This window comes from Chaetodon auriga, chromosome 15 (assembly GCF_051107435.1).
Source record: "Chaetodon auriga isolate fChaAug3 chromosome 15, fChaAug3.hap1, whole genome shotgun sequence".
In the NCBI taxonomy this organism is placed as follows: domain Eukaryota; kingdom Metazoa; phylum Chordata; class Actinopteri; order Chaetodontiformes; family Chaetodontidae; genus Chaetodon; species Chaetodon auriga.
Genome location: NC_135088.1, coordinates 22,087,809 through 22,111,041, shown reverse-complemented (window position 1 = coordinate 22,111,041; position 23,233 = coordinate 22,087,809). Strand labels below are relative to the sequence as shown.

Genomic DNA, 23,233 nt, shown 5'->3' with positions numbered 1-23,233 from the left:
TCTTTTCCTTATTTTTGCATACCTTCGAAACATATTACGAAGGTACAGAAAAAGTGAGAAAACCACAATGTTTGCCATTTTTTTTAAACATATCAGTGTCAGTAGCTATGCAGTTTAGCACACTGGACTATTCCAGTTGTCTGTTTCAATGCACCGACCGCAAAGTAACATCAAGTAACCACATGAACACATTAACAAAATAACAATCAAATTAAAAACAAAAAAAGATGTTTTATTAACAGTTTAGAAACACAACATTGCTTTGAATTCCCATTCCTGATAAGGTTTTCTTTAAGTCCCCCCTTAAATAATTCAGAGTGCTGCAAACACACAGCTGAATCCCCCCATCCCCTTCTCACAGAAAAATGGAGCCAACATCTGAGCAAGAATCTCCACCACAGGGCACGTTGAGGTAAAGAGCAGTGACAACACGAATACACCACCTCTTCTATGATTAGCAGCTTAGGAGTCTTCGAAAACATCGAGTTTGTCCACTTTCACCAAAACACATTCAAGGTTGTATTGGCTTCAGCAGAAAAACCAACTCATGAGTCACTTTGCTTTATCCAGCTGGATCAGAGGGATGATGGGAAGCAGACAAAATGTTAAATCATCCCTATTTGGGAGTTCAGGTTTAGAACTATTTCTCAGTCTGTGCATACAGGAGCCCCTGAGCAGTCAACCACCAACACTAACTGCTACACAATGGACCCAAGCTTTTCATTTTTGCACTGTCAGGAGAGGTTATCAAGATTCTACACAGCCAATAATTAGAAGAAAACTAGACAAACTTCAGGAGGACTGGAATATCTTTGTATCATGTTTTCTGCAAATATAGCGACAAATTAAATGGCCAAATAAATTCTGCATTTGAGCAAAGAAAAAGGTTTTTCCATGGAGAATCTTCCAAAGGACTCTAAACCACCCCTCACCCGCCACTGTGGCCAACACCTTTAAGTAGTGCACTTACTCAGTGGCCATGGAAAGTCAGTAAAGGCGGAGGCATCATGACAGCGCTCCGTGGTCAAGAACACAGTGTAGAGGACAAAGCAGGAAATGAAATGTGCATTCATGACAAACCAGAGTAGAAGAGCACTCATCTTTGTCAAACATACATACAGTTACTTTGATATAGCCAAGCACTGCTTACATCTCCCTCTGTGCCAACATCAATGTGATCATTTGTCGGACATGAGAAGGTATTTTGTTTGCACTGCGTCACAGAACAGAAGCAGTCTCGGGCTTCACTGAAATGCTTCTTCTTGGTGTTTAAAGTAAAAGTGTCCGTTCCGTACAGAATCCATGAAAGACAGAAGAGATTGACAGCACAGAAGAGGAAAGGGGAGCAAGATGAGTGGTCTCCAATCGTTATCCAATCAGCTTCCAGCAGTTCAATAAACAGGGACATAAAGACCAAAAACAAAAAGAAAAAAACAACAGAAAAAGAGTGTGAGAAGGAGCTTGAACATTTATACACTGTCAATAAATAGTGATTTTTTCCCAGTTCCAGCTGTTATAATTCATCCTCTATGTGGTTTTCAGGCTGGGCCTTCTCTGTTGGTCCTGGAAATAAGGACAGAGAAGAAAAAAATGAATATTGTGTATGTGTGGGGTTACGTCAATTCAGTTCATTAGACCAGACAAGCATTAAGACTAGTGAGCATGTTCCCTCTCCAGTCCACGAATACAAGTGCTGAGTAACTCAAGCCCATGTTTACTGATTTAATAAAAGACAAACAAAAAGCTGTTGCTATGGTAAAGCCTGTTAGCTGACACTGAATCACCGTGACATTTGAGGAGGCCTTGGCTGGAGGGAGAGGAAGAGTGCAGACCTGGCTTATCAGCTTGCCCTCTGTTACAATACAAACATCAGGTCATGTCTGATTGTGACGATGACTTCTGGAGCCATTTCAAAAGGCATGAGAGTCATTCTTGAAATGTAAGACTGGACCAAGTAAGACAAAGACTGACAAACTAATGCAAACAAATAAAATAAGACTTTATTGATCCCACACGCGGAAATTCAGTCATTACAGGCAGAGAGTATTACAGATAACAATACAACAGTCCAGCTGTGATATAATGTTTCATTTGTGTTAAGACTGCATGCGTTCATTCAGGTCAGTGGCCATTTCTGAGCCTGTAGGTGTATTGAACCACATTTAATGTGTTGCAATTATTTTGTCCACTCCCTAAAGTTCTCCAGCATCATCAGCAACAGGTATGGCAGACCAACCTGTAGTTGTTGTTTCTTCTGTAGGCTGTGATTGGCTGTCTGAGTCTGTGTCTACAGTGCTCTTGTCCGTGGGCGGAGCTTCGCCAGGCTGCACTTCCTCTGGGCTTTCTGTATTTGAATGAAAATATAAACAAGATGTTATTTGAAGCTTTATTACAGTTCTGGATTCTCTCATTTTGTGTTCACATGCAACTTTTGCTGTTTGACCCACCATTCTTTGAGTCCGTGCTCTCCTCCGTGGGAGTAATGACTTTCTCCTCAGCCGTGTTGTTGTTGGCCTTGCTGCTTTTATCAGAGCTGGTGCTGTTCTTGGCTTTGGCTTTGGCCTTCGGCTTGGCGAACTTGGCTTTGTTCAGCAAGTAGTTGACCTCTCGATCCAGCAGAGCCAGCTTGGACTCGATGTCTTTGGACAGCAGGATTGGCCGCTCCTTTGGAGAGCGTTTGTCCTGCTCTGCTACCGTCTCATTCTTCCATGTCTGAAGCAAATGGAGACCATTACAAGGAGAACTACACAACCCAGGAAAACAGTCCTGAAATGTCTTTTGTTGCTCTGGAAGGACTTTTCTAAAGTCTGATAAAATAACTCTGAGGTGATATCTCAGCTTGAGCAAGGAGGATCTACAGAAAGTCACTACTGAGCTCCAGCATTTTGGTTTTCAGCCCATACTGAGTACTAAAAGTCTGGATATCTTTGCTTTTCTTTTCTACTCTTAATCTGTCTTGTTCAAGTTCTCATTCAAGGAAACTAAATGAATAAGGTAGCAGTTGTCCTCACCAGAGTGGTGACAGAGTGACAGCATTCATTCATTCATTCATTCACCACCTACCGTTGTTTCGTTGATCACTTTTTCTAACATATTCAGCTCAACTTCAGTGAAGATCTGGTCATCCTCTGGAATCAGTTTGGCACTCCTAAGAAAGACAAATAACAATGAGTTGATACAAAATGACAAAATCTCATCTGTCCAGCTTCTTCACACCTTCCTCTCAACACTCACCTCAAGAAGAAGCTGGAGGTGTTGAGCATGCTGTCCAGGGCGGCCAGGCGGTCAGGCCACTTGCGTCTCTCCTCCACCCTGAAAAACATGTCCTTGCACAGGCTCTTCAGCTGAGACAGCTTCTCTCTCAGCTGCTTGGTGGTGGCTGCATAGCCGTCCTCGTCCATCCACTCCGATGCCTCACTCAGCTTGGTGGAGATCTGCTCCTTCTCCTCCTCTGACACCACCAGCTGGTAATCCTCCTGGTACATCTTGTCCTGGAGGAAGAGCGTACGGTAAATATTAAATGTGTTTTTGGGAGGTAATAATAAATCCTCTTGTCTCTCTTGCAACCCACTTACTGTTTACACTGCTTGTATCTTTACATGAAATGATTTAACAACTAGGATTAACGTAGGCTGGAATTCCCTCTACGATGCACTGGCAGCTCCAATTATCTTACTTAAAAACAAAGACAGAAAAAAGAAAAGACAGCTTCTGTTGCTTACCTGTGTCTCAAAGATAAAAGCTTCCAGACTGTTCAGTGTCTTCTCCCTTTCCTGCTTGGCCAGGTCTCTGTCTGTCAAATCCTGCAGCCTGAAAACATACAAAGATATTTTAGAAAATAACACTGAGAACTAAACAGCACAAGAGCTGAAAAGAAATGAGACAGGCTGCTTTACTTCTTCTTAGAGGAAGTGACATCATCTTCAGTGGGATCAAGGATGTCATTGATGACGAGCGTCACTGCGATGTCTTCAGAGATCTTGCTCTTTTTCTGAGGTTTCACCTTCTTCTCTGCATCCTTCTCTGCCTCAGTGTTTCCAGATTTCTCTCCGTCCTTTTCCTCCTTTACCAGCAGAACGATGGTTACTTTCAATAAAAGCCGGTAGAGGCTCGTGTCTCTTGAATATAGATTTTAGAACCAGTGTTAATCAGACAGATTACGTGTGACAGATCTTACCTTGGCATCACTCTTGCTGCTCGCGTCCTGTGCCTTCTCCTGACTTTTCTCTTCAGCTGTACTTTTCTCTGATTCATCCTGCTTCTCCTTGGCAGTCTCATCCCTCTGAGCCTCTTCCTTTTCATCCTCGTCCTTGCCACCCTTTCCAGACTCCGGAGGCACTTCCTCCTCATCCTGGACACAAACAAATACAGGGAACAATGAGGTCAGGTCACCATTCAGTCTCAGTGTCATCAGTTACAGTACTTTCTGTTCCAGAAGAACTCTGACAGAGGGACAACAGTCTATGCCAAGTGTTCAGACACTGAGCTCATGTAGGCCTTACTGTATATCCTGAATAAACATGTCCCTGTTTAACTGAGCTGTGCCACGTATAGAGCTGCAAGTACCTGGACAGGCTCAGTCACATTTGGGGCAGGTTCTGACGATCCTCCTCCAAACAAGGTGGAAATTGTATTACCCAGCTCTGAAAGAGAAAAGTGTTGGCTCAGCTATGCAATTGTGAGTCCTGTACACTGTAATACAGGTTGCAGGCAATTCACATGACATCACATTATCATTATTGTTATTGGTGTTATTATTAGTGTTATTATCATTAAACACTATTTTTATGCTCATTACTGGCTCATTTACAGCTGAAGCACTGTGCGATAATTGCGGAGCATTTCAAGTATTTAGTTTGCTCCCGTCAAACATGTGACTTTGCTTTGAGAAAAGACGTCTCAGAACCACGTCTAACACCCAGTTTCCACCATAATAGCAAAAACTTGCTTTGTGCGTCTTCATTTGAATCAACCTCCCATCTGTTTATGCGCTGGACACCAATATACTTCACAGTTGGGCAAAGCCAAGCTCAAGATCAGGAAAACAAACTATCAGCACCCTGGTCGTTCTGCCTCCATGAGAATAGAGACTGCCCAGTCCTCACACTGATCACAGATCTTGGACGGCTGAGGCTACACACATACATTTGTAAAACCTACTAGTTAACGTTGATTCCTCTTCTTTCTCCTCCACAATGGTCTCAAAGACAGACTCCACCTGTGCAGAAAAATTAGAGCAATGAAAGGTTAATTGACTTGTTATTATTCAAGTAAATGAATAAAACAAAAAAGATTAGATGATCTGATCTGTATCCCTCCTTATATTTGAGCAACAGTCTGATGCTTCTTTTACAATCACTATTTTCTTCTGTGTCTGCAAGTATGTGATGAGCATGCTGACACAGCCGGACTGCTTCATTCATACATGTATTGTTTGCCAAACTTTATTCACTTGGGGCATCATGTTATACTGTGTTTCATCCAAAAATGAAAGATTAATTAAGATACATTGGAAATGCATTGTAAAATTGGAAATTGTACAGGTTAATATGTAATTAGGTACCATAAACCTCAGATTTTTGTTTTTCCACTTCCATTAATCTCCTTAGAGGTAAGCACATTTTCTTGGAGTCAAGTGTTTTTGGCTTTGATTTCAATAAGCCTCACTGATCACCTCAGCAACAAGAAGTGATGGCAGAACAGTCCAGGTCTGACCCAATAAGCAAGAAGGTAAAAACACTCACAAAATACTGTGACCTTACAATAAAAAGGAGCTTCCCATTAGTGGTTTGATTGTGTCAACATTCAAGGAGAAAGCTGAACTGACCCGATCCAGCAGGAGCAGTCCACTTTCATCCATGTTGAAATGGGCTTTGATGCCTTTGGACTCTGCATCTGCGTGCTTCTGAAAGCTGCTGCCTACTCCAGACAGTTTGACTGTGGTCAGGTTCAGAGAGCCAAACACACTGCAAAGCACGGAGGACAACAATGCTTATGTTCAAATACATTCAAACCATGAGGAGCACATCAGGCCCTGAGGCTTCCATCACGCAGAAAACACAAACCTGAAACTGATAATAAACAGAATTGATGTAAAACGCAGAACATCACGGAAATTTCTGATAAGTGGATGTAATGTTTTGGTGTCTCATACACATGCACGTGCGCACACACACACTCATGCTGAAGAGGCAGCGCACTGCAAAGAGCCACTTAAACTCTACTAAACTAAATTAAAAACAGAAACGAGTTAAATCAACAACTTGGAAGGGATCACACGTCTGAACTCATTTGAAAGTCATCAAAGTCTAGTTAAATGCCACATTATAAGCTTTCTGTAAACTTTGGTTTCTCCTACATGGTGTTTTTATTAGCACCAGTCTAGAAGTGCCATTAACACTGATTAAGTGACTCAATATCTGTGTTTTTTCAAAAGCTCCATGGAGCAACAACAACAAAATAAAAACTTAAGAGGAGAAGCTCTCCAACCTGATGTCATCCGCACTCAGGAAGCTGAGGTCGCCATAGTTGATGTCGAAAGCGAAGTCAGCATTGTAGCGGTTGAATGTAATGACCTTGCGCTGGGGGTAGGGCGCCATCCTCTGGAAGAGCACACGTTTGTTGTGTTTCAGGGTTTTGACACCTTCTTCCTCCGTCTCACGGGTGAACTCCACCTAATGGAATGAAATGACATGTGGCTAGAATCAACTTGGCTGTTTTCAGGATATAATTTTGGATCTAATTTTGCAACAGTGAACGATGCCTGGCATCACATTTTGCTTTTAGTCCGCCTCAAAAATTATTCACAGTGTAATTGGGGATACAAGATGGAAAAGACCACTTATCCATTCTGATCACACATCACCTCCAGATACCATCAGATTCCCCACCAATAATTAATATAGTTCATCAGCAAAGCCCTTAGAAAATTCCACCAATGATTCTGTAAGGTGATGTTATTTAAATGAGTGCCCAGCATCATGGGACAGGTAATGACCTGCACTGACCTGAATGGGGAAGACGGCTGCATCTCTGATCAGGAAAGGTTTGACCTTGAAGGCCTTGCTGAGGGCAGCAGCCTGGTACACAGCGCCCATGGCTGCTGCCTCATCTGCATTGATGTTCTTGCCCAGCTCCTCTCTGCACAGAAAAACGCACAATTTCAACTACTGGTATCCTCAATCCTACCAAACCTTCTGAACTAAAGCTTAAATTTCTTTCATCAAGTAAGCGACAATGTGGAATCAAAGCACCGGCTGCAGAAGAATGCAGGTCTTTGCGTTCATTTAAGAAATTCAAAGTTATTCAAATGAGAGCAAGATCTCAGTGGTTGACACTTACTTCCCAACAGCTTTGAGCAGCACTTCCTGTACCTTGGGGACACGGGTGGAGCCACCGACTAAGATCACCTGCTCAATTTCATCCTGTTGGCATAAATAGAAGAACTCAGATTCACAGCCGTAAAGCAAACATCCATGTCTTTATACTCACCATTTATTACATGAAAAATAAAAATGATTTTGCCTGATGACAGCATTTCATCAGTTCACAGATTTTTGGCATATTGAGTTTTTGCTTTTGTGCCACTTATCACTTTGTCAGCGTGACGTTTTCAAGTGATGCATGTCGTCAATTATTTCTAATTTTGTCGTACTCTAACGTCTGTATATATTTGCAAACATAAACATTTTTTAACTAAGCAAACATACGACTTACAAAGCCAGAAAAAAAGAAAACCCTTTATATTACCTTGAAACACAGGTAACTGTCCCCACAGGGCTTTTTGAAGTTTCATAAGATCCTGTCATGTGGCAGAACCAGGCTGCACTTGATAAGACTTGTCAAGTTGTGCAATGAGAATACTGACCAGTTTCATTTCTGCAGCAGTGAGGGCATCCTGCACCGGGCGAGGCACTCTTTCAAAAAGATCAGCACACAGCTCTTCAAACTCAGTCCTGGTCACCTTCGCTTTGAAGTCAATGTCGTCCATCAGACCCTCCACCTGAACAAACACATTTTAATGTTGCAACTGCATTCAAGACTCTCTGGACAGGAATCTGTATCACTGATGTGATTTCTCATAGAAATACCAAGAAACTGCAACATTTCTAAGATCTCAAAAACAGTGAGTCATTTTCCAGTTGCTGCAGATGGTTTGGTTTTAGTTCCGACAGACATCTTTACGGTGAGATGCACAGGGGTCACGTCCCTGGACTGACCTGGGCCATGAAGTCCACGTTTGCACTAAGCACCGTCTTGAGCCTCTGAGCCTCTTTGAGGAGCTTGGCCATGGCCCGGTGGTTCTCCCTCACATCTTTCTTGGTCTTCTTCTGCTCGTTGAAAAGTTTGGCCAGGTGGTCCCGGAGCCGCAGGTCCATCTCAAAGCCCCCCAACCCACGATCAAACCTAAAGCGAGAACAAGACAAGCACACCTTAGTCAGAGGACTGAATTAGAATTTTAAAATGTGGCTTCAGGTTTTAAATCAACTGAAAACCAAAAGCACAAAGCATTTACCATCTTTTATATTCAAAAACACTTCAGGACAAACAAACACCCACATGAAGACTCTTTAATCCCTTATATGTGGATTTTAATTAACTTTAATGGCTAAAGAGATTCTGAACAAAACCCAGGTTTTGCCATTAAAACCTGAAAATTATTGTTTACACTCAATCACCTCTACTTAGAAGTGTAAGTGTTTGGTCAAGTGTGTTGTGGGGATAATACTACCACATGGTGAGTGTACCCAAAATCAATTTATCAGGTTTCACCACAGGTGATGCAAATAGTATGCACATCAGCAAACATGCAGCAATGTTTGACTCCTGGGCCCTGTGTCACAAGGACGATTATTAGGCAAGCCTGCGATCTCTGGGCACAACTGAGGTTTTCTGATATCACAGGGAAAATAACCATGGTAACCACAGCTGCTTCAGAGCTAGTTCAACTCTGAAGCAGACAAGCACAACAGAGTCTCCTAATAAACCCTCTCTACACGGCTCTGGGTATAACAGTCACTGACTGTCATTTAAACTCACACATGCGTACATCTTAAACTGTGGGTCTGGAACACCCGCATGTAGAAAGTTAGTTATGTGCATGACTCCAGATTCTATGAGTACAGGTGCAGCCCTGTAATTCCTGATTAGGAATTACTTCTGCACTCCCGTGGTAGCAAAAAGGAACAAGGCTCGTGACATGAGATGACTGTATGACTGTATCAAGAAAATACCTTTATGAAAGAAAAAGACACTTTTGAGAAGGGTATTTTGCAATAAAATGTAATAAAAAGTGAAGTCCCATAAAATATGAAAAGATTACATAACTTGTTGAAATTTAAAAGGTTATTCATTGATTTCCTTGATTCAGTTCATGTTCAGTTCATGTATGTAGTATATTTTAGACTATTTATAAGATTTTTCAGTCCATCATATTTATTTATTCAATATTGAACACTTAGGGAGCCCATACACACAAAGACAAAAGGAAGAAAATAACACATCACACCAATGTGCACACCTAAAACTGGCCACATCTTTTATCTGCACATCACCAAGTTTTACATATTTCAAAACCTCTCTGAGACAACAAGCCTGATACAGACAGAATTGCCACTTCATGCTGGTGGGGACATTCTTGGTGGTGATCAGACTTACCCAACACCTCTGATCTGTAACTGGGGCTGGGTGCCGGACTCCTTGGTTTTGATCGTTTGATAAGAGACGATGGTGGCAGTTGTGCTGCCCGACCCCATATCATAAAACATGACATTCTGAAAGGGAGCAAGATCAGACTTTGAGCAATTTGAAGTCACAATTTGAAGTTCAGTCTGTTTTCCTACACAGAGATACAAAAATGTCAGTATTGAATAAATATAAAGCTGCTTTAAACAATATCAACAATATCATATACAAGATTCTTATCAAGTACTCCACCAGTACATGGTAAAATACACTTAAGGCTAAAACTTTTGATATTCTATGTTTGTTATTGTCAACAAATCCAATGAAAAGACCAAAACCAACAATGTGTTAGTCCATCTCTCAATAGTTTCTGTGGCATTCAACAGAGCATTTGTTGGGGACTATTTTCAGTGGCGGACTGATCCACACCAGGCCTCTTTTGAATCTTTCCGGCAGCAGGATGGTGTCTGTGGGATTGAGTTAACATAAACTAGTGTGTGTGTGTGTGTGTGTGTGTGTGTGTGTGTGTGTGTGTGTTTATGGTAATTAGGGAACATTCAGCTGACAGTGGAGCTCTATGGCACAGAGGAATAAGATATATCTGGTTTTGTAAACACACAATACTTGTCAGAATGATACATTTAATGTTACCTTGGGTCTGCATATGGGATTTGTTGACAATAAGATGCATATCTGATTGTCTAACGTGTATTTGGGATGTGTATTTGTTGGGTGAGCACCTTAGCCGTGTTGTCGATATCTTTCCTCCTGAACACCCCGTAGTTCAAGGCCACAGCAGTGTTGTCATTAATGAGCTGGAGAACCTTTAGACCTGCCATCTGTGCAGCCTGGAGGACTGCCCTGCGCTCTGCCTGGTTGAAAAAGGCTGGGACGGTGATCACTGCATCTTTGATTGGTTGCTCTGTGGGTTGAAGAGATTAGGAGGAGGAAGGAAAAAAAATTTGAATGATTCACACCACCGAACAAGCGATTCAATGATGCATCTTCTGCCACAAGCAAACTGACCTGCAAAGTCCTGAGCCAGTCCACAAGAATAATTGAGCACCATCCCAAGGAGCTCCTCGGGTGTGTACTGCGTTTCTCTGGTAGAAAAAAGCAGGAAGACAGGTTAGATGCCCTGTCTAGAAAAGTGCTGTGTGTCCTTCTATAATTCATCGCAGTGTATCACTGTATATATTATGTGTAGACTAAATGATAAAGCACTGCTGTAACTTATTTCAAATGAGTAGACATGTCTGTATTTACTGTATGATGGAAAATTCAAAAAACAAAAACTCACTCTGAGTTTTTAAAGTAAACTGTGCCTCTAACCGGGTCCTCCTGCAGCTGGTGCTCAGGGAAACGTTTCTGGTAGAGCGCCACCTGGAGATTATTGTGCTTTTTGCCCAGGAGACTTTGGAGGTGTCTATAAACCGTTTTGGGGTTCTTCACAGACTGAAATACACACAACATGTGATCGTTAAAAGCATACAAGGAAAGGATCAACATCATTTAGGTAATCTGACTGTTCAAACTATGCATTCACTGAGCAAAAGATATTCATCAAATTAAGATGATATTCTATCAAACTCAATTTGGAGAAGTCTTACCACTCCGAGTGCACTGTCCCCAAAAAGTCTTTCATGTTCCTTGAGACATACAGCTATGGGTGTTTTCCTCCTTGACTCCCTGAAGACAAAGACAACAGCCATGGTGTTCAACTCTCAAATGTAATTTCATGCTGTATCGATTTTGCTTTTGTATTTTGATTGTTCATTAATTCGGCATGCTCTTAAGGAAACAGACGCTGTGTACACTAAGTGGACACAGCATAAACAATGAGCTGCACTCACTTGTTGAGAACAATCTCCATTGGCACACCAGGTTTCACTATCGCCATTTTCATCCACTCACTGCCCAGGTCAACTGACATGACGGCTACAGTCACTGCAAATATAAAGAGGTGTTGCATGAAGCTGGCAGGCAGACAGGTGAGAGCAAAGATCCTGAGGTACAGTAGAGTTCCATTATTGATCTAGCTTATCTGTTTTCTGTATGTATTCATAAGTGTGGCAGTGCTGTCAAACCAGGCTGTAGCTCAACAGTAAGCCTGTCTTTACCAGATACATTTGAAGAAAAATATGTCTGCATATGCCATGGATCATATTACCTGTGTAAGAAGGCAGCATCGCCAGAACAAGGCTAAAGAGAGCACCCAGCACCAGCTTCCTGCCGCCCATGATGAGCTGTAATGATGAACAAATGAAACATTTAAGTGAAAATAATAGAATGAACTGGATGGATTTTCACAGCTCCTTCCTTGTCGATATTTGTCCAGTGTGTCGAAACCTCACTCTGACATTTCTCTGACAGGAACCTCATCATACACACCATCAAAACCAAACACCTTCTATTTCCTGCTCATCTTTGTCCATCCTCCTGCACCTCAGAGATGCTTTCTGTGCAGTGATGTGCAAGATGATCTTGCACTTGAAAGGCTGAAGTTTTTGTTTATACACCCAAGCTTGATTTATTCACAGGGTTCCATAGAAACAGGGATCTTTACATCATGTACTGTCTTTAGACATGTGACCAGTTAATGTTTATGTTTCCTCGTGGTTTTTCAGAGCTAGTGTGGCTGCCATTAACCTTAAGCAGGAGCAGTATGTGCTACTACTACCTTTGCCCTAGGATGTGCAAATAATCTCACGTTTGTGCACCTGATCCCACCCACATAGGTGTAGACAGTTTTCAAACACGTGGCATTATACCATTGTCAAGCTTTAATATTGGCTAAATCCTTAATATCTACAAGAAACCACTGTGCACTCAGAGGAAAGAGTGTGTTTATTCTTTAAAGTAGAATATGCACACTACAGAGGAAGCTGGAAATTCAGATGGAGTTCATCAAAATCCAAAACACTGTTTGTGTTTAAGGGAGAGAACAACAGGCACTCTGCATAGAAACTTCTAGCCCCGGTGAGGCAGTGACGCATGCATGCAAAACGGATGCACATCTCAAACCTTCCCCATTTTAAAAATAAATGAAAATTAAGAATGAAAAAAAAAATCCTGACGTCTTCCGATGGATGATACGGCTAGTCACAGGTAAGTTGCTGATGTGTATTAGCTATATAGCTACGTTAGCATTACACCATTAACCACCAACCGTTCAATTCACACACAACTGAACAATGTGGACCATCGTTTGACCCTTCCACATGAAAAACTAGCACTATTAAGGTGGAAGAGAGAGCTGTATCTCAAGTTGACAGCTACTATTAGCTAGCTCACTGGCTGACAACCATCAATAAGAAAGCATGATTGACACACTGTGCTGTGGCATGAACTTACCTTTCCTCAGCCGGCACAAATGAAACTGTGAAGGGGCTACCAACAAACTGTGCGTCTCCGGGCAGGTTCTGGGATTAGAGGTCCTGGTTCTGCCTTAATTCAGAGCCTCTTTATTGTCACACTTGCCAGTTTTTAGTTCCCCTTATCACCGGCTTGCTCTCAGCAGTCGGGCCCGGAACGCGGCGTCACCTCATTGGATCCACTGGAGCCGCTGCTGAGACAGAAAATGAGGTTACGATACGAACAGCTACACGTACTGTTTCCGGTGCGCGTTTCACAGCAAAATATCTGCAGACAAACAGACCGCTATTGTGACAGACTTACGGTTCTTCGATATCTTACGATATCAAATTAAAAATTAAGAACAAATGCGAACATACCTCTTACTAAGTATATAAAACACTTCAATATCAAAAATTGCTGTGAACGTCATTCTCAAAGTAAAGTTGTATGAATGTATGATGACTCAACAGATAAACAAACACTATCCGGGGAAACAAGTAATAGACAGGGGGTAACTGCCAGCTGTCTTGGATGTAACCTTTATGTAATTTTAGAATTACAGCGAAACCAAAGGGCGAGAGCGTCTATTGTCTTGCACTAGCATTGTATCTGCTCTTGTTTTGAAGGGCAAACCTCTCTGCTTCTGGTAATTAATTCCAGTTCCATTGACGAATGGCTCAGCAACCAGCGTTGACCCTCCAACCCAAAGCCCTCCCACCCCACTCCACGCACTGCCCCGTGATTGGTCCACGTGAAATGAGTGACGTCGATAAACGACTTCTGGCTACATCCAATTGGTCCACGTCCAGATAGTGGGCGTAAATTGAATGACGCCATTTCCAGGTAAAATCGTACCAAACCACATGCCTCCTTAAAAGTAATTGGTTTAGATAATTGTTTTTCTCCCTTTGAGTGAACTCAGTGTAACTTTCATCAATTCTGTATGCTATGTACTGTTTCACGGAAAATCGTTTTCATTTAGGAAATCTGTGTTTTCAGTATAAGCCTGTCTCATGACTTGTACACGACTTTCTGCAAAACGTGTGGAAAAGAGGTGAAAACATTGTTGACAAATACAAAATATGTTTGATGAAACGAAGAAACTGAGCTGGCTCTGTGCTGGGGAGTGCACTGGAGCCCTTGACGTTGCACAAACTGCTCACCATAATCTACAACACTTCACATCCTCTGCATGACCTACTAACCTGACAGCAGAGTGCTTTCTGGTGGGGGCCTATTCAACTCTGTTGAAGTTAGGACTGCTGCAGAAAGTCATTCCAACCCACTGTAATAATGCTGTACAATGACTTATCATCTGAGGAACTGCACTATCTTTGTTAATCTAGTAGAGTAGTTTCTATGCGCATGTGTATGTATTTTTAAAATAGTGTTTTCTTACCTACCTTAGGTCAGCTTAGTGTAAGTTATGCATGTTTTGTGATATGTCAATTGCTGCTGCAACACTGCAAATCCCTTTCCAGGATCAATAACATATTCTATTTATCTATCTATCCATCTACGTGACTTCCATGACACTTACAAGAATAAAAGGAGAATGAAATTGCCTCTCTGGATGTGATGGATAATGGAGTAACATATAAAGCTTTTGAAGAAAAAAAAATTCTACCATGAAAAATAGAATGGAAAAGGAGGCTGCACATTTGTGGCAACAAGAAAAGCTCGACCTGCATTAAGGTGTCCCGGGCTCCAAGCACCACTGCAAGCTGGAACCTCAGGGCCACAGACCAGTGTGTGGGTTTGGACAGGTGCTTTACAAGGAATTTGTGCACAGAGGATATATAGCACCGGTGCAATTTACACTCAATTAAAATACATATACTGTATGATACATTTGACAAATACAGATATACCATGTGGTGCAATATGATCTGATACGATAAACATATAGTTATGCAATTGTTATGCAATGTCATCATATGACAAGTTATGTGTATTTTTTTAAAGGGCCACACTAGCAGTTAACACAAACTGCAAAACCCACAAAGCCCAGAGAAAATGCAACATCAAGAAAATTAACTTAATGACTTTATTCACAATTTAAATCATCAAGTGTGAGTGAGAGACATCACAGACGTGCACGGTTACACATGCAGTACAAGCAAACACACAGAGGAAAAATTCTCCAAGGTGTGATTCAGCAAAGTTTAAGGACACAGTATTTGTTTGAAACTAAAGTACATTTATACAGTCCCCAGTGAATCGACTCCAGCTAGGAACACAATTATGCTAAAAGGTCCATCACAGGTACTAAAAGCAGGCAGTTGCATTTGCTGCTAAATAAAGTGGTATCACGTACAGCAAAGCATGTGGTCGAGGGCCAGCGCTGATGTGTAGCTGGACACAAAGTGTCTGCTCAGGAAGGATTCAGACCATGATCACAAGCTGAGGTTCCTAGCAGTTTCTCTTGGTGTGGATGAGAAGGTCTCTCTGTAGGTTGACTTCTAGACTGCCAACAGTTTTGCTGCCAGGCGGGTCGGTGACCAGAGTCAGTTTGTTAAACACTCCTCGACCAAAATAGTCAGCCACGACAGAGAAACCATCATTAGAGGTGCGTAACTGAAAAGCACAGAAAAAACAAGAGAACTTGCATTTACAAAGAGTCCTGTGGTGTTTAGGACAGAGCCCTGCTCTGAATCAACTGCTACAAGAAAATTACAACACCTAATTACACCCGTGGAGATAAGCAAAGATGTTCAGATTAGATTAAAGCACATATGAAAGGAAGTGAATGATCGAACAGACAACTTCTACTGTTTTTGGTTCCCTTCCTTCTAGTCAAAGCTCAAGTATTGTTACCTGTCTATTGAAGTGGTCGTGCAGGTCTCGTTTCTGGTCCTGTGCGCGCAGCATGTCCATAACCTTGCGGTTCTCTGGAGTGCACGTTGGGCACTCAGCCTCACTCTCAGCGTAGCTTTCGAAGCAGTGTTGATGGAAGGAGTGGCTGCACAGGAAATGAACAGACGGCAGCTCCAGGGGGCTGTTGCACATGTTGCACTTGGTCTTCTGGAATATTTTGGCACTGTGTGGAAATATTGGGGTAAAGATTTACATTTATAGAAACAAATGTAATCTAATTCATACTGGGCTGTTTCCCAGCCCTCACTCTCACCCCCCCTGGCAGTAAGTGACAGAAGCACCAGTAAAAAAAATCTGGCTGTCACAGAGTGTCGAAGTGACCCACTTTGTTTTGAGCTCCTGGATCTCGGAGCGGAGGTGAGCAGTTTCTTCGCGGTACTGTCGGATTTTGCGTTCATCGTCCTCAATCTGCTGGCTCTCCCTCTGCAGCTTGTTGATGAGGTAGTCTTTGATGACGGACAGGGTGGCTGTCGAGTTATGTGCCAGTGTCTGCACCACTACAACCGATCGTGGAAAGAAAAATCATGGATGTAATGCTGTGCCTCTTCTCAAAAAACACCATACTGTTACGAAGAGATCTCCACATTCTCAGTCTTCATCTTAACTGATTCTCATGTTGAGTGCGTTTGATCATTTAGATTAAAATCCATAAAAGCATGTATGAGGGATGAAACAAAATGTCCAACAGCTCACCAAGTAATGGAGGCATCAGGTTGTTTTGGTCAATGTGATGTAGGACCTCACTGATGTAGGCCTTACAGTCCTCTTCTTTTCGGGCAAAGTATCCCAGTGCCTGCTCCCAGAGGCACCCCTCTTGGTCCCCATAGCGCTTGCAGGCCTCTATCACTTTTCCATACTCCTCATTCTGCATGTGGTAGTGCATTATCTGCTGGTACCTGCACACAAACATGAGTTATGCCCAATTTCTCCACAGCTATGGCATTCAAATCGTACACGTGTTGGAACGTAGAGAAACTGAATGAAAAAAAAAAAAGCACACAAAAACTCACTGGTCTTAATAAAAATTCTCAGAGTTTAAATGAGTTGATAGTTTCACCTGAACATTTTAAGTGGTCTAATGAAGATAACAATTACATGCAAGTCTTAGACTTGATTTGACAAACCTATATCTGTTCACAGTTATCAGCAGTAAAGTCTGCGGTGTGAATGTTTCTTAATCATCTAGCATGATTAATCATAGATATTAATAATACGGGTGACACTGATCTCATTAACTGGTATGTGGTGTGACTGGCACACATATGATTTTAGGCCTGTCATTCAGTTTCATTTGCCACATGGAAGCAGAGAGTGATGAGATGGTTAGTCATGATGTGCTTCTTCATCACATCCACTGGCTTCATTCATATTCACATTCTGGTCAGCCTCCCTCACTTACAGTTTGCCCTTCTCATACAGGTAGAGGATGCCTTCTTTGAAGCTGTGCATCTGGCAGAGGACCAGGGCTTTATCAAACACGGTGTTGTCACTCCTCAGCAGCGAAACAGCTTCCCCCTGCAGGACCTTTTTTCTCTACAAAATATAGGCATTGGGGAAAAAAACAAGTTAAAATGACTGTTGTCTTGTTAAACAAAATTTCTGCCAAGAATTCTTTGGAGTGATGTAATCACATACAACTGTATTTTACAGTCACTTATTATGCAAGGATCCATAGCTGATCGGTGTGTTTTGGACTGACCTCAGGGTCCTGTTCGTGCGCCCAGTCTTGCAGCCGGAGCTCCAGCAGTGTGTCATACACACCCTGGGGAGAACGGGGGTCAACCTCGATCATGTGTTCCAGGAAGGCTTTCAGCTCCCGTGGGTTATTGGCAAAAATTGGGATGAATTCCTCAGAGTTGGCCTTAAACCAAAACAAATATGAACAGTCATTTCTAAGAAATCTTTGTTATCTTATCACGCGATCAGGACTATTCCAGCATCATGAAAATGACAATGAAGAGTTCATTTTAAACATACAAAGATCAAAAACTCTGAAGACTGACCTTATTGATCAGACCCCTCCCCAGGCTGACTCTTTCTGCAGTGTCTCCACTCGGTTGGTAGTTAGTACATAAGCCCTTCAGGAGTAGTGTGGTACCTTCAGGGACATGGTGCATCAGCGTCTTGCCGTAACGCTTCATGTTGCTCTCAGCTTGTTCGAAAGGCAGACGTCCAATGTAACGCAGCCCTTCCTGATAGTTCTGGTTTTAGGAGGAAACATAGTAAAACCCTTTTACAAGCAAGGAACAACATAGTCCACTTATGGCTAACTATGGAGATGATGCTCATGTATCCTACCTTGAGGTCTTCCAGCTGGATTTTCAGGTACCATTCATGGTGCATGTGCTTCTCAGCCAAGAAAACAGCGTGGCTGTGGTAGCTGGCCTGCCGAAGAACCTTAATGGCGATCTCAACATCAAAGTGGACCTCGCTTTCACTGCTCTGTTCATCCACAGGCCAGGAGGACAATAATATGGCAGCCATTGGTGACTTGTTCATTACACTGTAAGGCTTTAAATTACTTAGTTTTTTTACTACTGTCATTGTACAAAAGTGTTTAGATTTTACTGCTGGGGTCTCTTCACTTCTTTGTATTTATCACCAAAAGCAACACCCTCAGCACTTCCACTCATCAGTCACTCACCTTAATGAACTCCTCCAGCTTGGAGCTGTCCTTCAGCTTGGTGTAGCAGTTCAGCAGCAGTGTGGTGTGGTCTGCGTTGGCCAGTGACTGCCTGTGCAGGGCTTGCAGATATGCCGTCAGGTTGTGGATCCTTTGTGCATCCAGGAATTTCCTGATGACATATGATGGCTCCAGTTTCCCAATGGTGCTGTTGAAAAATAAATATGTTTTCAGAGTGCTTTCATGAATGGAGTGACTGACCAGCAATTAGGTCTCCAAAATCTGGGCAATTATAGAGCAATAAGTTTACAGTGCTGTAAAGAGCTGAACTGAAAATTAAACAAGAACATGAAATCATCATGGCACCTTTTTTCATAACTTTCACGTGGTGGAATAGTCAAAGACTAGTCAAACACATATCACAGTTCAATCTAAGACAATCAAAGTTTAAGCCATGGCAATTCTCAGTAATGTTATTACCGAATGTACTGCTGGATGGCGCCGTCATGGTCTCCCTTAAGGTAAAGGTGATCACCGTACTGTCTGAAGATCTCAGAGAGTCCGTCACTGTCCAGGTGCTGGCTCTTAGCCAGGTTTATAGCCATCACAAACAGGTTCTTTTTGAACAGCATCTTAAAAACAACAACAAGGAGGTGACAACCCTTTTACCTGATCAGTAACATCAGTCAGTGAAGTGATTCATAAGTTCATCAGCACTGTTCCTTAAACAAGTTACCAATCATCAGTTATAGGAGGTACCCTCTGCACTCACCTCCAGTTTGGTCTGTGTGTCTTTCTCCTGAAGAACAAACATTTTTCCGTCTCTGGTCAGGATGTAGAAGGAGCCCCACTCTGCCACCACATCAATGACATCATCAAAAGAGGCACTGTAGGCGATGAACTTGTTGTCCAGATCATAGATGGTCAGAAGCTGTTTGTCTGATGAGGAGCTCTCTCTGCTGCCAAACTCTGTCCTGAGGAGAAAAGTAAAGCCAACAGTCAACAGTCAGCACAATAGGATAAAAATACTGAATTTTCACCTTGCGAAATCAGTCTGCTTTTTAAAGACTGGTGTATCTCTACCTGCTGCACTGTCCTCAATTAGCTAAAATGTTCAAGCATGTTTGTCCTGTGCTGACATCCCAAAAAGTGATACACAGCATGTTTTAAAGGCAAGAAAGCTTTGTTTATGCTCAACGCACCGTCCCTGGTGTAAGTGACATCATCACACGTCTTGCGTCACTCCTCAACTCATTGTGGCACATGGTCGTGCACCACACAGTTTTTGATGGTAGGGGCCCACAGTGCATAGGGACCCGCACCACAATGAGCACAAACAGACTAAAGAGCAGTGACCAATGAGGAGACACTGACACCTGACTGACCAATGGTGTAACTTCATTACCCACTCACTCACTCACTCACTCACTCACTCACTCAGTAAGTCAAGGACAGACAGGCTGGCCCTGCAGTCCAGCCAAAGGGACATTTACTCTTAATTGTTTTCTACGATGACAGCACAGTGTGACATGCTTTAACAAACGGGGGGGATATTAACCAGACTGGCTGAAAACGACCACCAGTCGAGCCCAATTTTTCTGGCGGCGGGCTATCAATCAAGACTATAGATGTAAATGAGCCCAGCTGCAGTTCATTTGATCTGCATGAAGTGCTGCTATATAAGCTTTAATGCTGTGTTGACACGTATTAAAAACGATTCAAAAGCAATGCTAAAAAAAAAACAATCGTGTCTCTGCTGCTGAACTTGGACTAACGGTTGAAGAGACACTGCAAGAATGTATTCTGCGTGCAAAATGAATGTTATATGAGAGGATAGTTAACTTACAGGCTCAGTTAATAAGTATCACTAACTGTTTCAATCACTGGCACTGGACTGGAGCGACTGTGGGCCTGTGTACTGTGTACTGAGCATGCTGTATAGTTCTTATGCTCAAAGATGTAAAACCCTATGATGCATCTTTTAATTTGCTGCAATATATTTATTTGCTATTTGTAACAATTTCCATTCACAACTCCCATATTTTGCCCTTCTGAACAGGAGCACCCTAAAATAGATACATCAGGAGCCCCAGACATGTTATTTTAAGGTGTGGCCCCTTTGTAAATAGAAAGAAACTTAATTTTATGGTTAAGTGTCTGAAGAAGCACTGCAAATATAGCTCCCTTGATCGGTGGAATGTGCTCATGTACATATTTTACTTTCAACTGAAAATTCACCATGCGAGTATCTAAAGGGGCAGATAAACAATATAAACACAGCCTCAATTATTTTATCCCCACACTGATCAATACACCTTCATTTATTTATTCAGTGCTGTCCTTACTTGTTGGGTGACTTTGCATCCCTGATGAGTAAAAACAGGTAACCGCGATGCCAATGGGCCAACAGCTTGTGTCCATCGAAGGCAAAGCAGGGCCCTCGTTCATCAGGCTGGTACAGGTACACACATTCATCACCAGCCACAATGAACTGGGAATCCTGGGAGGGATCTGCCAGGGAGGAGCAGCGCAGCGCACATCCGTGAGTGTCAAGCTCTACTTTAGGGTACTCCTTGATGGACAGGGTGTAGCACTGAGCATAGGGAGACAAGAAGGCAGTGGATAGAAGTTAAGACCGGCAGCCTCTAGAGAGGAGTCATAGAAAAACCTCAGACTCAGACTCATGATAGAAAAACCTCAGACCTCATGACTTCAGCTCAAGAGTTGTACAACATGGTTGTCTATAGGCTGAGAAAGATTTCGGGAGACAGAGTTTATGCATCCCAATGCTCTGGAAGAGGTCAGACTCACATGCACTTTCTCCAGAGTGGCAACAAACAGATGTGTGACCTTCGCCACTTGGCGGAACGCGAGACCCGTGACTGGGCTGGTTCCCTCGTGCAGAGTCAGAGTTTTACTGTGACGATCTCTCGTGATGTCACCTTTGGTCAAAACCACACTGCCATCTGTGAAGCCTGTTGAGAAACACAAAATCCATTAGAAACTGGGAAGAAACTGGGAAACTGGGCAGAAAGCAGACTTTTTCTGTGCCTCTTACCAATGGCCATGAAGTTGAGGTTTTCATGTACACCAAGGCAAGACACTTCAGTCGGTTTGTTGCCAGGAATTGCAGGGAAAATCCTCGTGCAGAGAGGATTTCCACTGTCTCTTTTGTCCAGGTTCCACACTTTCACCTAAAAAATTAGTTGAGTGGTTTATTGAAATCTCTGACTCATTTGTTCTGCTTTGGACTTCACTGGAGAACTGCACACTTACAAGGGGGTTTATTCCGTGTTCATCCTGCCCCACTGACACAAGGATGCTGTGCTGCTTCAGCTGGTAGAGGTGTGTTACCCGCAACTTGTAGGCTTGAAAAGATGTCAACTGCAGGGAGCGTGTTAAAAGCCAGATCTTGCCATCCATATGTAACATTATGGAGGTTAAGGTCATGTACAGCTGTTGAAAGAGGTGCAGTAAGAAGGGCGTGCACGCCCTGTGTGGCAGTCAAACAATATGGGAACCCCAGCATGGCTGTCAATCAATGAAAACTTTACAGTTGGAACACATTCCTTTGAATTCTAACCCCACAAACCAATTATATACTGAAGTATTTCTGTAAAGCTGCAACCGAGGTACTTCTTGATCATACACTCCAAACACTGATTAGGTTGTCAGGGGGTGATGCCACCGCAACACGACTGAAACACTGGACATGTTGTCAAAACACATGGAAAACTAAGCATACAGACGGTCCAAACACAGAATACTATCTCAACAACATGTCCACTGTCGCAGGCAAGCCTTTACACTAGATCGTGCGTTTTGCTGTCGCTTGCCTGTAGTTCTTAAGTCTGCCAAGTTATCGTTACTGTGGAGGTAGAGGACTTTAGGGTGATCAGCAGTCTTGGTTTAGCTGATTCCTGTTCAGTGTGTAGAATGAACAAGAACTGGAAAGTAGCTGCCACACTTAATCAGAAGATTTTTCAACAGAGTTTGGTGTAAGTCTGTCTCCAGTACCAGAAAATGGATCACAGCCTGACTCTAACGTTCAGCCTTCAACTCACTGCTTCGGTTTAAGGTGAAATCATTTCTCAGACTGGTACCGAATGTCCTCGGTTTAAGGTTTGCTTTCATATTTGCTGAGTCGGAGCTAGCATCAGCTGTCACTAACCTAAAGTAGCATTAGCTAAGCTAGCTGGTTACCACAGCGTTGTTAATGGATATCTCCCAGGACAATATGACCCCGGCCGGAGTCACAAGCCGATATTCCGCTTGGAAGAACAAAGTTTTTCCCATTTTCCACAGGGTCCTTCACCGTGTCTTTATCAAAGAAGACAAATTTCCTCCACTGTAAGAACGCTGCCATTTTGTTAGCGTTAGCACAGTAACGTTAACTTTAACAGGGCGTTGTCATGTGACACGAAGTCACGTGAGTAAACCTGCATCACTCGTGAAGCTGATTTTGATGGTGTTAAACATCAGTCTGTCATCGCTTATTTCATCATGTAAATACACAGCATAGCACAGCCAGTGGCGTCTGTATGTGCTCTTATTCACGTGTTTGCTGTGATGTTTAGCTGAAGACAATTTCTTCTGATGGGAGACAGTAACAGTAACCTTAACATTAAGAGGTGCTTCGGAAAAATATCGTTCTGATAACTTAAGATTTCACAATATAAATTTATAAACTGT

General features: G+C 42.5%; 2 protein-coding genes across 2 annotated transcripts; both read right to left on the bottom strand.

The window, feature by feature from the left end:
- Positions 1–213: 213 nt before the first annotated feature.
- hyou1 (hypoxia up-regulated 1) lies at positions 214–13,238 on the bottom strand. Its single transcript, XM_076750959.1, has 24 exons — positions 13,039–13,238; positions 11,855–11,930; positions 11,538–11,631; positions 11,295–11,373; positions 10,985–11,139; positions 10,711–10,787; positions 10,425–10,606; positions 9,658–9,773; positions 8,220–8,406; positions 7,868–8,002; positions 7,342–7,424; positions 7,008–7,140; positions 6,490–6,674; positions 5,828–5,966; positions 5,161–5,218; positions 4,567–4,643; positions 4,178–4,351; positions 3,897–4,063; positions 3,723–3,810; positions 3,235–3,491; positions 3,064–3,148; positions 2,448–2,712; positions 2,237–2,344; positions 214–1,563 (listed from the first exon to the last, which is right to left on the bottom strand). Exons 2-24 carry the CDS (start codon positions 11,922–11,924, stop codon positions 1,514–1,516), a joined length of 2,964 nt encoding a protein of 987 aa, XP_076607074.1. The 5' UTR covers positions 11,925–11,930; positions 13,039–13,238; the 3' UTR covers positions 214–1,513.
- Positions 13,239–15,074: 1,836 nt separating this feature from the next.
- On the bottom strand, positions 15,075–22,947 carry vps11 (VPS11 core subunit of CORVET and HOPS complexes). The gene is made up of 16 exons (XM_076751214.1): positions 22,766–22,947; positions 21,818–21,966; positions 21,600–21,735; positions 21,353–21,516; positions 20,887–21,134; positions 19,314–19,515; positions 19,022–19,173; positions 18,563–18,749; positions 18,217–18,360; positions 17,922–18,119; positions 17,618–17,779; positions 17,318–17,451; positions 16,612–16,814; positions 16,244–16,415; positions 15,859–16,081; positions 15,075–15,618 (listed from the first exon to the last, which is right to left on the bottom strand). The coding sequence occupies exons 1-16, from the start codon at positions 22,905–22,907 to the stop codon at positions 15,454–15,456; spliced, it is 2,781 nt and encodes a 926-aa protein (XP_076607329.1). The 5' UTR covers positions 22,908–22,947; the 3' UTR covers positions 15,075–15,453.
- Positions 22,948–23,233: the final 286 nt, after the last annotated feature.

What these genes read in the sequence shown, in the direction of transcription:
- hyou1 (XM_076750959.1), bottom strand. Translation starts at nt 11,924, where the DNA reads ATGGGCGGCAGGAAGCTGGTGCTGGGTGCTCTCTTTAGCCTTGTTCTG. An exon ending in ATGGAGATTGTTCTCAACAA is followed by an intron (nt 11,374 to 11,537) that starts GTGAGTGCAGCT and finishes CTTTGTCTTCAG; the next exon opens with GGAGTCAAGGAGGAAAACAC. An exon ending in CTGCTGCAGAAATGAAACTG is followed by an intron (nt 7,425 to 7,867) that starts GTCAGTATTCTC and finishes TTATGCCAACAG; the next exon opens with GATGAAATTGAGCAGGTGAT.
- vps11 (XM_076751214.1), bottom strand. Translation starts at nt 22,907, where the DNA reads ATGGCAGCGTTCTTACAGTGGAGGAAATTTGTCTTCTTTGATAAAGAC. An exon ending in CTGTATGAGAAGGGCAAACT is followed by an intron (nt 16,815 to 17,317) that starts GTAAGTGAGGGA and finishes GTTTGTGTGCAG; the next exon opens with GTACCAGCAGATAATGCACT. An exon ending in CCTGATGCCTCCATTACTTG is followed by an intron (nt 16,416 to 16,611) that starts GTGAGCTGTTGG and finishes GATCGGTTGTAG; the next exon opens with TGGTGCAGACACTGGCACAT.